Source organism: Eubalaena glacialis, chromosome 12 (genome assembly GCF_028564815.1).
Source record: "Eubalaena glacialis isolate mEubGla1 chromosome 12, mEubGla1.1.hap2.+ XY, whole genome shotgun sequence".
Classification (NCBI taxonomy): Eukaryota; Metazoa; Chordata; class Mammalia; order Artiodactyla; family Balaenidae; genus Eubalaena; species Eubalaena glacialis.
Window position 1 is genome coordinate 20,545,053 of NC_083727.1, and position 20,088 is coordinate 20,565,140.

Here is a 20,088-nt window from a genome sequence, read left to right on the forward strand (position 1 = left end):
GAGAAAAGTCATCCCTTACCCAGGCACCATTCAGAAACATCAAATTCACATTAATAACAATGTAGCTTTGCCAATGTACAGCAGTGGCGCCAAGATAAGCTTCAAACATTCAAAGTACTTAGAGAAAACCAGCCAGGCCTTGGGGAAGGTCTAATGATGTACAATTCCAAAGTAAACCTTCCCCCAAGCAGTCTCACAAAAAGTCTGAAACAGTGACAGACATTCAGAAAGTATAAGGGGTATTCTGTGGCCCGCTGTGCAGGTAATGCAAAAATTGCACTGTTTTGAATGATTCTGACATGTTAAAAGATACTGATAGCAACTGTGAAAAGACGGTTTTCTAAAATTTGAGAAAATCACTGGAGAGAGAGTTGTTTCTGCCTTTGACTCAACAAATCATTTCTGGAGAAAGTCATTCCTATTCACTGTGTAGGGGCCCCATACTGCATAGGCCAGAGAAAAAGGCAAAAGATGACATGAATTCTCATGTCAGGGATTCTTCAAGACAGAAAAGTTCCAGGCCCATTTGCTGGGATTCTATACGATAGACACCTGCTGCAAAGACATCTTCACTACCAGTTCTGTGACATGACGCCTATTCTTTAACTGCTAGATGTAATCAGGTACTTAATTCTCTATAGTGTGTTGTGTCTTTATAGACGATATTACCTTATATATCATACTATTTTGTTATGGTCCCTAACAAGATTGCAGGTAAAAATGCAGAAGCTGTATCTGATGCTTCTTTTATATCCCAAAGAACAGTGTTTTTCAAAATTGCAGGCTATTACCCGTTGATGAGTTATAAAACCAGCACTAAGAAAGAAAGACAGAAGAAAAATAAGAGGGAGGGAGGGAGGAAGGAAGGAAGGGAAGAAGGAAAGAAGGAAGGAAAAAAATAGAAAGTAAGAGACAGCATTTTTTGATAACAGCAATTAGCATTTTGTATTCATCATACATGTATGCATTCATCATAATGCAAATTGTATTTTTTATTGTCAAGAAAGTCTGCAAACAACTGCCATAAAACATGTTATGGCAGGAAATAATAGCTACGTTAGGAAATAATAACTGTAAATTAATAAACATCTGTTACTTAATTTCTTCAAAATAGCTCATTGGAAGGAGGTTTTACCATGAAGAGTTCAGGTCACTTCCTTTCCCTTCATGTCCACAGATGTTTCCCAAATGTAATTTATGCAGATATATGTTATAGGATCTTTTGCCTTAAACTATTCAGAGCTGAGGTAGATTTCAGTGTTAAAGAAGAATGGGCAATTCCATCTTAAGCTGGGAAAACGCATTTTTTGGCGCCAGTGAGCATTTAATGCTTATGTTTGAAGAGGGATTTCTAAGCCAGTCTAAATCCACTATGGAGAGGAGAAACCGGAAGTGAACCTCTCTACCAACTCTGGGACTGAGTCCCATGGGACATGGGACTGGGGCTGATGGTGTGGGGACAGGTGACAGCAAGTTCTGCGCACTCTACCTGCTCTAGCAGCTGCCGAAGTCGGTGGAGCTGAGACTCCAGCTGCTTGTTGTGATCTTCCAAAATCTGCATCCTAGCCTCCAGCCGACCTTTATGCTGCCTGAGGAGTTTTGCTTCTGCTATAAGTTCTGAATCCTCCGACGTGTGATGAGGAGACACAACAGAGTCTGGAGGGGAGCCAACAGGGAGGCCCCTTCTCAAGTGTTGCTCTTTCAGCTGCTCGTATTCCATTTGCAGATTTCTAGTGTAGAGAAGGGAAAACCGGAATTAGTATTGCATACCTCACCTTCTCACCAGAATTGTCCATGAGCTCCACATGTAGCCCACGCTACTTACTTCCTCATAGGCAAAAACACGTACAACAATGATATAAGCAAGCACGAATAAAACCGTGCTTTTAAATAAACAAGTGCTCTAACAGACACCATCCCTGAACCCTGAAATGCAGCTGTAATCTGCAGCCAGCTGCCCAGCGTGTTAATGTCCTCTAAAACTTTGCCTCCACGGTACTTCCTGGACAATAGTCCTGAAAAAAGAATGGGTAAGGGTCATGTTGAAGTGAATATGAAAGAATTCCCCATCGGAAGTTTTCCCAGGGTGACACATCTTCTCCTCCCAGGTCTAACACACCTTTGTTCTTCCTCAAGGTCAGCAATGATCCGCTCCAGTTCTCCGCGTTCTTCCCTCTCTACCGACTTCAGGATCTGAGCGGGACTCTGGGGCTGGCTCACAGGGGACTCCCCTCCGAGCGTCTGGCAGTACTGCTGGATGAGGGTATGCTCGTCCTCCCTATGGAGGCAAAGGAGACACACAAAAAGGCTCACATCTGGACATGGATGTCTCCGGAGGTAAAGGAAGTAGAAACAATGATGGTCAGGATGGCTACTGAGCCCTGACTGCCTTAAAGCTCAATGTCCCAATGACCTCACTTTAAAACTCTGGGAAGATATTTTACCTAATAGTGTATGTATACTATACACACATACCAACATTTCATGCTTTGCCTTGGTCTAACACGTATATCTCACAAACCTGAGAAGAGATATTTTACTCAGCAGAGGATATAAAATAAAGTACAACACTTAAATAGTTAAAAGACTTTATAGGCAAAATCAATAACTGAATGCCAAAAGAGTAGGTTAAAAGACTGTTAATTAAAAATAAACTGGGCTTCCCTCGTGGTGCAGCGGTTGAGAGTCCGCCTGCCAATGCAGGGGACACGGGTTCGAGCCCTGGTCTGGGAAGATCCCGCATGCCGCGGAGCAACTGGGCCCGTGAGCCACAACGGCTGAGCCTGCGCGTCTGGGGCCTGTGCTCCGCAACGGGAGAGGCCGCGATAGTGAGAGGCCCGTGCACCGCGATGAAGAGTGGCCCCCGCTCGCCGCGGCTAGAGAGAGCCCTCGCACAGAGACGAGGACCCAGCACAGCAAAAGATAAATAAATTAATTTATAAATAAATAAATAAATAAACTGCTATAGACTGTTTCCCCTCCCCGAAATTATGTTGAAACCTAATCCCAAGTGTAAAGGTGTGTGGCGGTTGGGTCTTTGAGAGCTGATTAGGTCATGAGGGTGGAGCCTCCAAGATTAGGATTAGTATCCTTATGAAATAGACCCCAGAGAGCTCCCTTCCTGCTTCTGCCATGTGAGGGAACTACAAAATGACAGCTATGAACCAGGAAGTGGGTCCTCATCAGGTACTAAATCCGCTGGCTCCTTGATCTTGGACTTCCCCGTCTCCAGAACTATGAGAAAAAAATGTTAGTCATTTATAAGCCGCCCAGTTTGTAGTCTTTTGCTATAGCAGTCCCAATCAACTAGTTGATTTCACTGTCTTTAGCATGTGGTTAAAAGCAATTTTATAATGCTTTGTAACCCAAAGCGTGGGAGAAGCAAATCCTTATATTCTTTCATTTAAATAACTTAGCATAAATTATAATTGTAGATATTTATAAAATAGCTACAGATATCTTACTTGATATTATCAGCATGTCACTTCTAGGATCAATCATTCTGCATTAAACAAGGAACTCCATTTAATTGACTTGGGTTCTCCCACTTTTCTAACTACTTGTCTAATGAACTAGACATATTAATAATGTGGTCAAATCTAATGATTGACAGAAACAGAAGTATAACAAAGTAGACAAAGTTGATATGTTTATGTGAAGGAAATGCTTATCAGCAAGACTGGAATCCCTTCCCTTCTTTTACCAGAGATCCAGTCAGATCTCCCTGTAAATGTGCAAATGACAGACTTCCTGGCTAATACTAGCAGGAGAGTCCTGCTATAGAATACCTTTGGCAGATTGTACCTGATCTGTTTTGATGGCTTTTGGTAAACAAATCCTGGAATCTATGGATTTACAGGATAGGGCTTCAGAAAAACATCTTGTAAGTTATGTAGCTATCAGAGTATAAAATGGAGCTATTCCATGACTGAACCAGCTCTCTACTGTGTAAGTGATGTGACTGCAAATATCCCTTAAAGACCTCATCTGTTACCCTGCAGTCAGAGCACATCCTAACGCAGGAAGAAGTAACCTGGTGAGTGGCACGGGCAGTCCTGGACCTTTTGCTTATGAGTAATGCTTGATACTAGGTGAGATCTTTGATTCCGTGAGTCAAATTTGAAAATCCAACCCTGCGTTATCACACTTTACTCTGATAAAGAGGGGATATGAAATTGCATCTGAGAGGTAGCGAGTTCTTAGAAAAGGTATCTCCTGAGCACTGAGATCAGAGCGATATAAAGAAGGAACTGAAAATAATGACTGTTAGGCCTGCAAAACAGCCAAAGCACAGGTTCAAATGAGCCACTTGTTGATTTACTTTGCTTCCTTTATCAGTAAACCTCCCTGATCTCACCTTCTTTCTACTATCACATGAATAAAAAAGGAGAGGGACTCTTTCAACACAGTTAGAAACTGGAAATAAGAAACATAGATGGGAAGGATTGAAATAAGCTATGGCATCATCCTTTGATACCTGTCCTACGAAAACACCATATCGCTGTGAAATAAATAAGGGAGCCTCTTAGAAGAATCTCATGCTTGCTTCTAAATTTAGAAGGCTGAGGATAAGAGGAGAGAATAGGTCCTGCACCAATGCAGAGCGGCAGTGTTTGAAAGCAGAATCCAGGGACTTCCCTGGCGGTACAGTGGTTAAGACTCCGCACTTGCACTGCAGGGGGCATGGGTTTGATCCCTGGTTGGGGAACTAAGATCCCACAAGCTGTGCAGTGCGGGCAAAAAAATAAATTAAAAAAGAAAGAAAGAAAGCAGAAGCCAAAGCTCCTAGGATGCCCATGTCGCAAAATCAAACAGAAACCTGGCAAGGAGGTATATGCGTGTGTGTTTGGAGGTGGGGGAGGGTATTTTCCTGAGAGGGAGTAAATGGGTAATTTATTATTATACCCTAAACATAACTGTATTATGAAGGAGCAGAGAAGGCTGTGAGGCTAATGTATCAACACCACAGGGACACCAATTAGCTGCTAAGGATGACAAGACTCTAAGTCAGTGATGCTTGGAGGCACTTCACTCAATTTAAGTGAAGAGAGAGGCCATAATAAGAGAGGATTAAAAAGTACAGATCTAATAAATGGACAGGACAAATGGACAAAGCATAAAAATACAGTGTATATAAACTAAATAATAAAGTGAAATAATAAAGTAATAAAAAAGTAAGAGTAGAGGAGAACATTTGTAAATATTTCTCAGGCGAAAAAGAGGAGTATAGAAACTAAAAAGACTGAGTATGCAAAAAAGAAATAATAACAAAAGAAAAATGTTCATATATATCCCAGTGAAAATGTTATCTATTCAGGATAAAGCATCTCAAGAAACCAGCCAGAAATAAAAACAAAACAGGAAATCATTTGTAAAGAAAGAAAAATGTTTAGCCTCCAACTCTCCATAATATTCCATGTCCAAAGTCAATGGACAAGGTCTAGAGTCCTAACCTAGCCATTCATATGACCAACCAGGTCAAGTAAATGTACAGCAAAGTGCTTTGTCCGCAATTTCTTTCCTTTAAAGATTTTTTCTGTTCCAGGCTTCAGAGTTGCAAACAGCAATGCCAGTGCCAATCAGGTCAGCCCCCCAATTTGATCCTTCCACATAAAACAGTGTCGCTCAAGGGCAGATGGCAGATGGAGTGAGACATCCTGAAGGCAATGGCCTAAGGAGATGTCCTTGAGTTCCAGCTACTCAGATTCCCCAGGACTATCCTGAGTCCTGTCTCTTTTTGAGACATGGTTGCTCAATTCCTCCTTGAAAGAAAATTAGTATCCTTAAAATTAATGCCTTTAAATTGTCCACAGTCAGACTTTCAGGAAAAAAGGGAATATTGGGAATTGGGTTTATGTGGGGGTAAAAAGCCACGAGATTGATTCAGGTCTAGGCTGGGGAGGTAGCAGCCCATGATGCATGGAGGTACAACGACTAATTAACCAGCTTCACAGAAGATGAACATTGTGAGGAGTCAGGGAGTTGGTTTCATAGACCAGTTTGAAGGACAGAGAAAGGCTCAAACTGCAGATACAAATGACTAAAAGGGCCTTGGGTAACTTAGAGAGAATTACAAGTTCAAGTCTCAAAATTCATATCTCAAGTCTCAAAATTCAAGCCTCAAAATTCGTGTCTCATATCTCTTTTATTGCCTATGGCTGAGATCACCCAAAACCAAATTTGGGAGATTGGGCCCAGCAGATGTAGAATTACAAATTTATTATTGTAATACTTATTCATCTTGTCAAGTCAATAGTACTGATTAAAATGAAAATATTTTAAAGGTAAATATTATACATTTAAGGGAGAAAAAATGACCATTTCACGTCAAACCACTGGATTTTAGGTCCAGAGTAGGGTTTCGAGGGTTGAGTCCTTGTTAGCGCTCTCACTTGATGGAACCCCTGCATGTTCACAGGAAAAGAACCCCAGAATACTCAGTAGTTCAAACTGTGAAAGAGCAAAGAAATTCCAGATTGGCTTTATCAAAGTAAGATTTATTAACATATTCATTAAGAAAATATTAATGTACCAGTAACTGGAAAACAATTTCTCTTTAGTGATTTATACATTCTTACACTATTAATTTAATCTCCCATAGAAGGGAGAATTTGGTTCCTTGCCTTTTCCAGCACCTCGAGGCCATCACATTCCTCCATTTTCAAAGCCAGCAGCGTAGCACCTGTAAAATCTCTGTATCTCACCTCTGCTTCTATGGTTACCTCCCCTTCCCTAACTGACTCTCCTCCCTCTTTCAAAGACCCTTGCAACTACACTGGACCCACCTAGATAATCCAGGATGATCTTCCCATCTCAAGATCCTTAATTTAATCACTTGTGCAAAGTCCCTTTTGCCATGTAAAGTGACACATTCATAGGTTTCAGGGATTAGGATGTCGACTTCTTTGGGGGCCCGTTATTTTGTCTACTTCAAATGCCCTCACCATGTTCCTCCCCTGTGGGAACACTTATCCATCCCCCCTCTAGCCTGTAAGATTCCTGAAGACAGATTGACCTTTATCTACATGGTATTGGGCGCATGGCAGTGGTGTGCTGCTAAGTATTTACCAGCAGGTTCTCTACAAGATAAGTAAATAAAAAGGCCCTGATTTGTAGCATTTTTAATTCTATGGTTTAAATACCTTCCTCACGGCCAATTTAAGCTAATGACTTCACAGAACTGTAGAGCTGCGAAAAGATACACAGTTGCACACCACCTGACACCCCAAGAGCATAGATAATAGTAAAGTGAAGTAAAATAATTAGGATGTGATGAGTTTTGAGTATTACTTTTGTTTTTATTTTAACCTAATCTATTGAACTGCAAGTGTATACAAATGAACTTGAATAACCGCTCTGTTTAACAAGAAGCTTACAAACTTCTTGAAAATTTAACAACCAGCTTTCACAATTGCCTCCAGCACACTACTGCAAGGTAGGGTTACAATAAATATTTGCTGGATGGAAGAATGAGTTAAGATATCTGCTGATAGTATATTAAAATGTATTCAGCTGTTAGTCATCTGAGTATTGTCTTTTCTCAGGCATTGGTGCTAAATTTAAAAATAAATAGTGCTTATTCTAATTTGAAAATAGGAGAAACTAACTTTGAGCCTTGCCTTTACTTTGTTCACAAGATGCAAAAAACACATTTTAAAGAATTTAAGTTTGGTTTTAATTATTTTGGTTTTAATGATTATTTTTTAATTTTGTTTAATTCTTTAGCTATTTGTCAAACGTGGTGGAAGTCATGTGGATTTAGGATATTCAAGATACTTAACTGCTTTATAAGAAATACATACTAGGAGGTTAAACATGAAACAAGCGTTATGAATATGCTATTATCTTGCTTTGGGAATTGTTCCAAACTCACAGTACATTAATAATAAGGTAAATCACTACTGTATTATTACATAGTATTAACTTGCTAATCTTTGAAATTTAAAATTGAACAATCTCCTGAGAGCTTTTATTTATAAGCTTAATGATAGTAAAACAATTTTTTAAAAATATTGACCAGAAGACATTCCATGTTAGAGTGCCCTAAGGTATTTCAACTTGGCTCTCTCCATGATCTTTTTTAGTATAAAACACCTAAGAACCATGTTCTACAACTTTCCTGGCTACCTTACAGCTTCCCACCAGATCCAGACCACAATGAATCTGTGTGAGTCAAGTAAGCTTGACACTATTGAAATCTTTTAGACATCATTCAGAATTTAAAATGTTAATTCCAAGGTGATGGAGGGTGGGAAAAGTTCTAAAAGCAAGATGGCACACAGCAGTGGGATAATCAGAGATAAAATATCTGTCTAGAAAGGTTTTTAAAAAGTATTCTTAAGTTAAGGAGGCTCTTCCTAGTTGCTAATAAAATCAGATATTGGCAGAGGAGTTAACACTTTTCAATGAAGGGTGGGGAAGAGATGTCCAAGCCTGTGTGGGTTATAATTATTAAATGGCAGAGATTATGGAGAAAATGTGAGCACACAGAAGGAAGAGAGTTTTACAGAATGGCACATATTCTGTAGAATTACATTTGTTAAATTAACAAGAAATATCAGACAAATGGAATGAATATCTATACCTGTATTTGTAAATAAAACAATCTGATTTTCCTGAGGCAGATGAGTGGCCAAATGTAGGATTTTTTTCGGTAACTTATATGAAACTAAATAAATAAACATATCTAATTTATACTATCATGCCTTGAAAGCATAAAATCTATGTAGACATTTTTATAACCACACTTAGCAATTTTGATTGGGATCAAAATTCAGGGCTGCAATCAATGAAGATTATATCCGACAGCCATAATACAAGAACTAGCTTTCCCAGGCAGCACTAATTTCATGATTTACTTACACACTTCCTGTGGTAGAGCTGCTATCAGTGAGGAAAGACCCATTAGTCCTTTCCATCTGGGCTAGTCTGAAAAATGAAAATAAGGAGGTTAGAGAATGTGGCCATATAGGGCATAGTCGATTGGTACATCCTCAGTGTTCCTTAAACTGTCCTAATTCTCACAAAATACAGAACGGCCCAAATCCCCAAGCAAGACTTTGAAATTAAAACAACATCTAATGTTGAGCTATATTTCTATCACCACTGCCTTAAGGCCTGGAGACCTTTATTTTATATCATGTTACTTAGTCTCCTAAGAGACCTAGTCTCGGAATTGACCTCCCGGACCCTTAAGTCAGTCTTCATTCTCACACAAATCTGATTATGTTCCTCTCGTGTTTAAAGACTCTCCATGACTCCCCTTTACCAAAGGACAGAATCCTACTCCTTAGCAAGTGGGCCCCCCATTACTGGACCTCAGCTTCTGTCCCTTCATTCCTTCTCATCCTTTCCTCTTTCTCTACCTGCAATCCTTTAAATAAACCATGTTCTTTCCTAGCTCAATGCTTTTGAGTATGTTTTTCCAATGGTCCAAGCCTGACTTTCTCCCAAAATTTCTACTTGGCCTAGACTCAGTTCAAGTGTTACTATTTTATGGTGCTTGAACTAACCTTTTAAGGCATAGGTAGTAACTAGCACTGCCGATGCTTAGTGTATATTTTTTTCCTGAAAGTTTGTACATACCATCAAGACCAGCCTACACTCTATATTGTTTGGGGACTCTAAAATAAACCCCTATAATAAAGCTTTAGCATACATTTAATTACATATTTTAATTCATATGTGCACCCTCTCCTGAGAACACTTTCAATCCCTACTTTCATTCACTGAAACTGGGTTACATTATCTAAACCCTGCTTATACAGTGTTTGGATTCTCATGAGCTCAGTAATCACATTCCATGGAGATTTAGTCCATAGAATGTATAGCAGGTGTTTGGTAAAGTGCAAATTACATCATGGAGAGATGAAAGCCCAGATTTCAAATATGATGGAATCACGACTTCTGCAAAACTACCTCCCTTAAATCAAGGCATGTTAATGATATAAGATTAATACAGAAAGAGATACATTCTGGGTGGCAGTGCAGTGGAGGACTCCTATCAAAGTTTCTTACCGTGTAGCATACTGTTCTATTCTTGAATGGGTATCATCATGAAACAGCTGAGGAGACTGTGAAGGGCTATAAGAGAGAAAGCAAATAAACAGTTTTACACACAAATGTTGATAGATGTTACTTTAGGAATGTTAGCTTAGTTAAATAATGAATTTGACATGCAAACAAACCACTAGGATTGTTACCCAGGAGGCAGAACTATTATTTTAGAACAAGAGTTTAGTAATCACCCCATGCTAATAAAGCTGATCAGAACATCAGTCTTGTGCATATGAAGCTGTGAATACTCACTCATAGTGCTCTGGCCACATACTGATGAGTGTGATAGGACTGCAAAGAGGGCAGAGGGAGACAAAAGTCATAGAACAAACACTTTAGAGCAATTTAAGACAAAAGCAGTGGGGCGGGGCTTCCCTGGTGGCGCAGTGGTTTGGAATCCGCCTGCCAATGCAGGGGACGTGGGTTCGAGCCCTGGTCTGGGGGGATCCCACATGCCACGGAGCAACTAAGCCCCTGTGTCACAACTGCTGAGCCCGCGAGCCTCAACTACTGGGGCCCGCACGCCTGGAGCCTGTGCTTCACAGCAGGAGAGGCCACTGCGATGAGAGGCCGGCGCACCGCAATGAAGAGTGGCCCCCGCTTGCCACAACTAGAGAAGGCCTGCGTGCAGCAACGAAGACCCAACGCAGTCTAAAACAAAATAAATAAATTTATTAAAAAAAAAAAAAAAGCAGTGGGGCGTAGGGGTGGGGGACATTCTCAATTGTCTTCCACTCCCATGTTTGGTTGCCCTGAGGCCACCCTGACAAAATCAAAACTAACAGAAATGACTGTTTATTCTAGAAGAGATACTGTGTATTCAAGTGCCTGCAGGGGCCTTTTCACAGATATTACAGGATATTTGTTATAGATAGCAAACACATCTTTAAATAATCTGATTGAAAAAAGAAACAGAACACTCTAAAATAGCTCAAAATTATGGAATAATTTAAACAATAATGTTCCATAACATACCGAAGGGAGATGCAATCATATTTTTGTTTTTCCTGGAGAAGAAACTTGATCAGAATGGTAAAGTTAAATACCAAAGACTACATTGTATATTGACGGCAGAGTTGTGATAAGACAAGAATGTTCTGAATCTTTGCTCAATTTTAAACGTAAAAATCCAAATCCAGGTGTACACAAAGTATCTCAACCTCACAGATTCACTGAAAAAAGATACAACCTAGATGCCACGCTTTCCTCTACACCCGGCCAAAATTCTCAATTATCCATAAAACTGAAAGCAACTTTTCTAGATCATGATACACTCACTCTCTTCAAACAAAATTTTATCCAGAAGTTCTAAGAAACTGACAAAAAGAACACCGCTTGAATCAGGGCTTGAGACTGGAACTTGATTATTCAGTATCCCTCCTAGCCCTCGGGGTACACTCCAACCTCCCAGCACTGCCTAGAAATCCCGAGGTCTCCATGTATCATTTGAAAACAAATGATCCTAATTAAAAGCGAGTTCAGGGGGCTTTCCCGGGGCTTCCCCTGGTGGCGCAGTGGTTGAGAGTCTGCCTGCTAATGCAGGGAACACGGGTTCGAGTCCTGGTCTGGGAGGATCCCACATGCCGCGGAGCAACTAGGCCCGTGAGCCACAACTACTGAGCCTGCGCGTCTGGAGCCTGTGCTCCGCAACAAGAGAGGCCACGATGGTGAGAGGCCCGCGCACCGCGATGAAGAGTGGCGCCCGCTCGCCGCAACTAGAGAAAGCCCTCGCACAGAAACGAAGACCCAACACAGCCAAAAAAAAAAGCTAGTTTAAACCCTAACCTTTTTTACTGGAGGGGAAGGAAGAGGAGGGAATACTGATGAATGTGGAAATTTAAAATTCTAAAGAAAATTAGTTTTCTAATTAAAGTCTCCTGCAAAAGCTAATGCTGATTGAAACAAAGAGGAAGGAAAGTTTAAATTATTCTAGATCTATTTGATTCTCCTATTTCTATTACAGATACATACTCAAGAACAAGTTAATGATCTCATTATCTCCTACTGGGAAGCAAAAGTTGATGTCTGAATAGCAAAGATTAAAAGAAGATGGAAGGTCATCTTATTGGGATGGAAAACTGAGACTCTTTGGACCTACTTTCAAAAACAGGCATTTATCCAGTCTGTGTTTGTCAGAACATCTATACTGTAAATAGACTTAATTACCCATGTATAAAATAGATACAACAACAATGAAACAAAACAGTATTATTCAATAGTCTTTTTACATCACTTTTCATTAACTCTGAAATATGGATGGTGTCAGGTAAATGATTTGCTATACACTTTCTAAAAAATAGGAACTGCTTGAGAGACCATTTCTAAAATTCAAGTGTACCACAACATTCGCTGTGAGCTTTAAATGTAAGAAACATGTATTTTTTGATCTTAATTGAACTCAGAAAAGCTTTGTCAAGCTGCTTGACTGGTTCCTGTAAGGTTAATTCAGTTAGCACAATAGTGATCCACTGAACTAAGATAAGAATGGCAGAGGCAAAAAGCTGAATTGAAGTTTCTCAAGAGAAAGTTTTTTATATATTGTGAAAATTTCTAAGAAAAGAAATAAAGATTAAAAAAACCCCAAAAGTTTAGGCTTTCCTGACTTCAAAGTACCTTGATTTGCAGAAAAAAAATGTTAAGTGATAAGCTTTTTCATTTAATTCTAGAAGAGGAAAACGGGGCAATATTCTCCCTGCATTGTTAGAATCTATGATTAAAGGGGGTTAAAAATAAGACCAATCTATGTGTTAGCCCAGACTTCATAATGCAGCCTATCCCTGCTTTCCGGAGTGGTGTTTGAACAGAGTTTGGTTAATCACACACTAATATGGAAGGAATCAGACTCTACTAAATATACTTAATGTTAACCCAGACTTTCTTTGAAGAACTTCGTGACTCCTTTGGTGCCTTAAATTCTCAGCAGACTGCTCCTCATGCTTCCAATCTTTTTGCCTTCTGAAGTCCATTTCTCCCCAAGCAGAGTAAGTGCAGCCCCAGTGTGCTCTGACATACAAATCTTCAATAGCTCCCCACGGCTCTCAGGTAACCTACAAACACCGTGGCATGGCTTACAAGGTCCTTCATTATCTGGTTCTTGCTTTTCTCTCCATTTTAATTTCTTGTCACGATTTCCAGCTTCCCATCCCAGTTTCTGAAACAATCTTGTCTTCAGGCTTTTGAAAATGTTTGCCTTGGCTTGAAATTCTCCCTCTCCTCCCCAGGCACCAAACACTGAGTGTTTGGCCCTATTACTCTTTCAGTTCTCAGGTTAGCTGTCACTTCCTGCCAGTGCAATGCCCCCACAACCATAATTCTACTTATTATGAGTTGGTTCTTGCTACAGTAAGAACTTAAAAAAACATGAAACTCATCTACTCCACCTTAACCAATACCAGGGAGAGGTGTCTATTTTACTCCTTTTAATCTTCAGGGAAACCTTTTTGGCCAGTAAATCTCACTCAATTCTCAAATTACTTTGTCACTCTTTGAGCCTGTTTCTCAGGTTTATTTTCAACAGTAACTCTTTCATCAAGCTCTACTCATTTATTTTGATTTATTTTTTGAAAAAAATTTTGCATAGTTATAAAATTAATCAAATAAGCCTAATCATGGATTTGTTTACCTTCTTTTACTAATATCTAATTTTCTCATAAATCCGCTCCACGCATGCATGTATAATTACTGGATAGGGGATAAGACCTTACATTTTGCAGAGATGAAAGAGAAAGAAGCAAAAGAAAATTCTAATCAGCTTCATATATAACTTCAACACATTTACCACTTTGCTGGTTTTTCTCCAATGTTCTCTTCCCGCAAATAGGAGAATAAATGAAATCAAATTTTTTACTACCCACTCATGTAAATTGTTACACCAGAAGATTAAGTGGCCCTGTACTGGAAAGGGCTCAGTAGAAAAATGAACTATACCGACTCCAAGAACGCATCCTAGGAGTGAAAAAAGAAGCAAACCTGCCCAATGTATCCAGTAGCTCATAAATCTTTTTCAAAAACGATCTTGTGACATCTGACTTAATCTTACACTCCTTCTTTTCTTTCTCTTGTTTTCCTCTCACTGACAATGCTGGTAAATTCATGTTAGCTAAAATGAAGCATCTTCAGAGTTACAGCCAAAAATCATAGCACAAAATTATTTGGCACACTTTTCTGTTCTTTTTTACTTTAACTGAGTCACTCACCCAGAATAGAATGATTGATGTCAGTGATTATTTTGACAGTGAAAGGCAAATTATCAAAATTGCTTAAAAGGAGTTTAAAAGATCTATCTATCTGTATGACTCATATGAAGATGCATATATCTGGGACATAAATGGTCCCAAATGGTTTATCCAAAGAGTGAAAGGCACATCACTATTTCAAACCTATCAAATTATCCTATAAATAAAAGCACTGTGTGATAATTCTATGCTTCAGGCAGTTACTCCAAAGGTTATTTAGATCTGATACCAAGATAAGTAAAATTTTGTCTTTATTAGAAGGTGTTCAGCATAGTTAAGCTATATATTAGATACTAAAACAAATAAGAATGTATTATCATATACACTTTTGAAAAAAAAGAAAAAAAATCTACCCGCAAAACAGAGGACCAAAAATATACCTTTCCTTATGGATTTTAAATATTTGAGTAGTGTCCTTTAAATTGAAATCGTTTCAAAAAAATTTCTTCTAAAATGTACTGTGGAAAAAATGACTGGGAGGCATATATCTTAATTGTACAGAATTTGAAATCAAGCAAGGTTATCAAAAAGTTTGAATTTCTTGGTGTGCTTTAAATGAGTATGTGGTATTTTTATCTACATATACAGCTGCTTTATATTTCTTTCTGCCTGCTCACCCATAATGTTACCTATAGAGGGATAAAAATACCTACTATGCTTTGGCTGTGGTCTTTCTTCTACTTCTTAGCAGTTCAACAAATTAAAAAAAAAAGACTGCACATAAATGTAGCAAAGCCCCTGGTCTATAGGGTTTTATATGGAAAAAAAAATGGACTAAATAGTCTATCCCTCTATTTTGACATCTTTGAGACACGGACTGTCATAATATACTGGACGATTACTATTCTCTGATTATCTCTCATGTACACAATAAAATGAATTATGAGTTTTGAAGGTTAAATGTCAACACATTTTTATACTTCTTATTACAATTTTCTCTACTGTGTAATGTAGGAAACTCCAGACTTCACACTTCGGAGCTTCTCTTCTGTAGTTATTTGAGAGGGCATATTTCTGTAACTAGAACTTCACTATTCTTTACAACTAGGCACTCTGGTGATGATTAGCAATAAAAGTTAATTTCCCCCAAGATTCAAGCACAAGAAAATTGCCTTGGCCGGCATATTTATGCTGATATTTTAAAAAAGTGATTCAAAGATTTAAAATTTTATTTATTTTGATCTTGATGTATAATTGTTTAGTAATTTAAAATTTGCTCTTGCATTTCTTCTGGCTCACTTTAAAATTTCTTTTTCTTTTCATTTCAGGCTATAAATTGCTCTTCTCTGCTTTATAATCCCAAAGTAGTTTTGTTACTTGAAGCTTTGTTTCATTTATGTTTGTAAACTCAAATTATATACTTTTAAGAAATTTTGTCTATTTCATGTACAATATAAAGCTGTCTCATTTCGCTGTCTTCATGTTCAAGAAAAAAAGAAATTAGAAATGTAATGTGAGATTTTGATGAGATTTAGTATAGGTATATATCTGAAGCAAGAGATTAAGTATTATTAATAAACTTATATTAAAAATATGTAAAATGAGTGCAAAACATACAAGAAATAGTAAAAACATCCCACAAAGAGAGAAAAATGGAAAATAAATAAAATAATGAAAGAGCATATAATACCACAATTTACTTTAAGTATTTTTAAGAATAAAAGAGATGACTAATGCAAAGGCTGACACATTACTACATATTTTAAAAGTTTAGGAACACAGGCAAAATTAAACCTGGAAATTTTGCTGTGCCGTCAAAAGCAAACAGTCAAAATTCATGTTGTGAAGACTGGTTCCAAGTTTATTTTACCTCTTTTAAAATGAAACATTTTACCAAAACACAAATTCTTTTTTGGTATCAGATTTCTCTTTTGTCACTAACATAAAAGTAGCAGATATAAGAGCATATACAAATACAAGTTTTAATAGTAAAATTAAACTTACGTCTCTAAGTTGTCACCTTCAAGAACTGTCTGGACAGGCAGGTAGCCAAGCCGAGGATGTTTGGCAAAGTATTTCTTTGATCTGAACTTATTCTTCAGCACCTTTGTGAAGTCCCGTACATCTTCCCCAGATGTTGTCTATGAGGTTGAAAAAATTACACTTTTCTCATTAAAATGGAAGGAGACAACTATCTACAATCAAATTAGAGTAGATGTAAACTGATGCAATTACATGACCACAGTTTCAGTAGCTTTATGTATTTTTGGAATAGTATACAAGGTCATAACACATGGCAATCAGGACTCATCATTAAATATATCCAGCCATTAGTTTACAATTTTAAATTTTCTGTTGAGCATAAACCATAAGTAGATAATTTCCCCAATATGTTAAAAATCGGGCCTAAAAGTAAAATTAGTTTTGGCAATGTTATTGGTTGATTCCTTTCACTAAAAAAGCGGCAAAATGTTATTAAACATTTGGTGATGACGAAGTATTCTGGATATTATATGGTTTTAACTAAGGTGCATAAATCAGGGTGAGCTATATATACAGCCTGTACAAGTCAACATAAATTGTAATCTGGAAAAAGAGAAATACACAAGAGAGAAAGAGCAGGGCCACACTGGTTCTCTATATTGCAAGAAATACTGTCAGATTCTTTGTTCTTTTCCAACCATACAAATATATAATTATTCGACATGGACTAAATTACTAATGGCGATATAAAATGTGACTTTTTTAAGAAGCATTTCAAGATGATTAGTTACTAATCATTTAGGGTGAGGTGGGCTGAAATCTACTCCAACCCCCAAGCCCTCATCCACTCAATGAACTGTTCTCTGAGCCCCAGTTTTCTCATCAATTCTAGGTTTTTTTGGAAAATGTTAAACAGACATCAACTTTAGTCCTTCTGAAAGTGTATTTAAAATATTGATGTGTGCAGAACTGAACTGAAACATTGGTCATCTGACTCCTAGTTGGCTCTCCCTCCTACAGCTAGACAGACCTCACGCCAACCTCTTTACAAAGCGAAACCAGAGGACTTTTCTATAATAACAAACTGAGTACTAAATATATTGACTTACCTGCCACCTGCTCCCCTCCAGGCCTTGCACCCTCCCCAGTCTGTCTTTTCCCTCATGACAAGCATGCCCAAGACTCACACAAACTTGTTTTGCAAACAGAAGTTTAACAAAATGTAATTATTTTTTAAAACAACTGAATTCTGAGTCAACCCTTATGTGGTTTTGTTACTTTCTATTTGCTCCCATTCCACCTAAATATATCTTCTTTTAGTAAACAGTTAAGGAAGCTTTTGATTCTCTAAGCTTGCAGAGCAGAGAGAAAACATAAATCAGCCCAAGCTATTTATACATCAATTTTTACTTTATTTAAAAGGATATGTATAGCAAGCAAAGCCCACGTTATCAGTAGGCCTTGCTATCAGACCCACAATGTCAAATCTTTTCCTGAATAACAAAGAAAAAACTATATAATACCTGCAGTTATATAGATACAGACCTTCCCAAATATAAAGTGTAGAAAATGAGCTATTAATGGGAAAAAAAAAAATCCAAGGCACTCTGTAGAGGAAAAAGGGTCGCTATAAGATGATGGTTTGGGGGTATTAAAATCTAACCAGGCAGAACAGGAGAGAGAAGCAGAACACAGTTGGGAGTAAAGAAGGCAATATTTAGAGACACAATGCCTGGTACAGAGAATAAAGCCAAAAGGATATATCACTACTATAAAGGACATTTGGACTTTTAGCAATGGGTATCACAACCACATACCATTAAGTTTATACATATGTTTATCCTGAATGTTTTGGTAAAGAGAAAAAAAAGGAAGAAGTTTTCCATGATAGAAATACAAAAAGAAGGCCCCATGCAATAATGAGCATTTATGACCCAATTTATTTCTATGTCTGCTCTTAACACACTGTTAATATACAAGGAGATAAAGAAGTAACGGCCTCCAGCTTTTACTTGGTCCATTTCCATCTGGCAATAAGAAGGTTTTTATTGCTCGGGCCAGTGATTTTCAAGCCATATCCAGGCTTTAACTCAGGCAGCCCTGAGTGGGGCGGGTGGGAGAAAAGGCCAGGTGGGCAAGGCACCGGGCCACTTCCCCAGTCTGCCTCAGCCAGGACAGCGTACAATACAGTGCCCTTTAGTATACTCATGCCGTTGTGCAACCATCACCACGATCTAATTCTAGAACACCATCATCACCTCAAAAAGAAAGAAAGCCTGTACCGATCAGCAATCATTCCCACCCCTCTCCCAACCCCCATCTCCTCCCCTCAGACTCTGGCAACCACTAATCTACTTTCTGTTTCTGTGGATTTCTCTACTCTGGACATTTCTTATAAATGGAATCAAATAACATGTGGTCTTTTGTGACTGGCTTCTTTTACTTAGTATAATGTTCTTCTAGCTTATCTCTATTTTGGTTTCAATGTGAACTCTTGCTTGGGAAAAAAATGACACATCATTAAAAGTACAAGTCCAATTCCGCATCACACATTCTTTAGCTAAATACATTCAGGACACGGAAGAACAAAGCAAAACCAACCAACCAACAAAAAACCCTTCTCTCTGCCACAAAAAACAAACAAAAAACACCTACCTGCCTCCCAAAAAGTTATAGCAGGGGTTTCAGATAATGCTCAAATTTGATATTTAGAAAAAATGAGTGCATTCTCATATACAGTGCTAATGAGGAAAAGAAACTACCACCAGCAGTTGTAATCTAAGGGCACTAAATTCACTAACGCCATAAACTTTATGCAATATTAAAAGGAAAAGTGAAAAGTAATTCATCCCACAGGAATGTGATTCTTTAGCTGGGATAGAGCCAAGAAAGTGAATTATGCCTATTTTCTCACCAAAAAAGGTTAAAATAGGGTATTCCCTGGCAGTCCAGTGGTGAGGACACTGCACTTCCAATGTTGGAGATGCAGGTTCGATCCCTGGTCAGGGAACTAAGATACTGCATGCCGCGTGGCGTGGCCAAAAAAAAAAGGCTTAAATATATTTGTACATATTTGGTCTAATTTCCTATCTAATAACAGTACCTAATATTTCTCTGTTTGAAGGTGCTAGAGCAACGGTTTGGTAAAAAGCTAAACAGAGGACCACCCACCTAGCATAATGAATATCATCAAACTCAACTCTGTCTCCATGCTAGTATGGAGACAGAGTTATTCTTGTTCTTTTTAAAGCAAACTATTGATATTATGATATGAAGATGAAATCGAAAGGATCATTCATTACTACAGAAATCATCCAGCATGTTAAGTTATCCATGCATTTCTTGAAAGACTAGGTTTTCACTTATTGCTGTAAGAAAAGAAATAAAAAGAACAAAAGACTTTGTAGATCTCATTAGATGTAACGAGGGTAATATATTAGCACAGAAGTCTCACCTTATAAATAGCTTTCCTTCAATCTTTTTTTTACTATCAAGGGCAGTGAGAGTATCATCACTATTTTGACCCAAAAGGAAACTGACACTAAGGCTTTCAGGGATTCAGATTGACAAGGTCAGTAAGGCAAGAGCTGCTCTTGCAAACCTGGGTCTTTTCACCACACCAGAGCTATATCACCTCTCAAGAAAAACGGAACAGTCTCAAGTTTTGTAAGAAAAAGAAGCCATAGCCATTGACTAAACTATTATTATAGTCTGAATTTTGCCTTTATTTTAAATAAAGTACTACTAAGATACCCTGTGGCTGATTTTTACAAAATTTATATTGAAATGTCATTTTATAACTTTTAAATTGCATATATAAGAAATGCTCAGTGCAAGTACAATTAGAAAAAAAATACACATGGAAGAGAAAAAA

At 38.1% G+C, this 20,088-nt stretch overlaps 1 protein-coding gene across 8 annotated transcripts in view; it reads right to left on the reverse strand.

The window, feature by feature from the left end:
* The window catches only part of UTRN (utrophin), a 519,047-nt gene that overhangs the window by 18,516 nt on the left and 480,443 nt on the right, over positions 1-20,088 (reverse strand). For all 8 annotated transcript variants that reach the window (XM_061207128.1, XM_061207126.1, XM_061207127.1 and 5 more), the window contains 6 exons: positions 16,236-16,372; positions 10,309-10,347; positions 10,018-10,083; positions 8,863-8,928; positions 2,120-2,278; positions 1,490-1,730 (listed from right to left, as the gene is read on the reverse strand). In XM_061207128.1, coding sequence (XP_061063111.1) covers positions 1,490-1,730; positions 2,120-2,278; positions 8,863-8,928; positions 10,018-10,083; positions 10,309-10,347; positions 16,236-16,372 — 708 coding nt within the window. The remainder of the gene's footprint in view (positions 1-1,489; positions 1,731-2,119; positions 2,279-8,862; positions 8,929-10,017; positions 10,084-10,308; positions 10,348-16,235; positions 16,373-20,088) is intronic.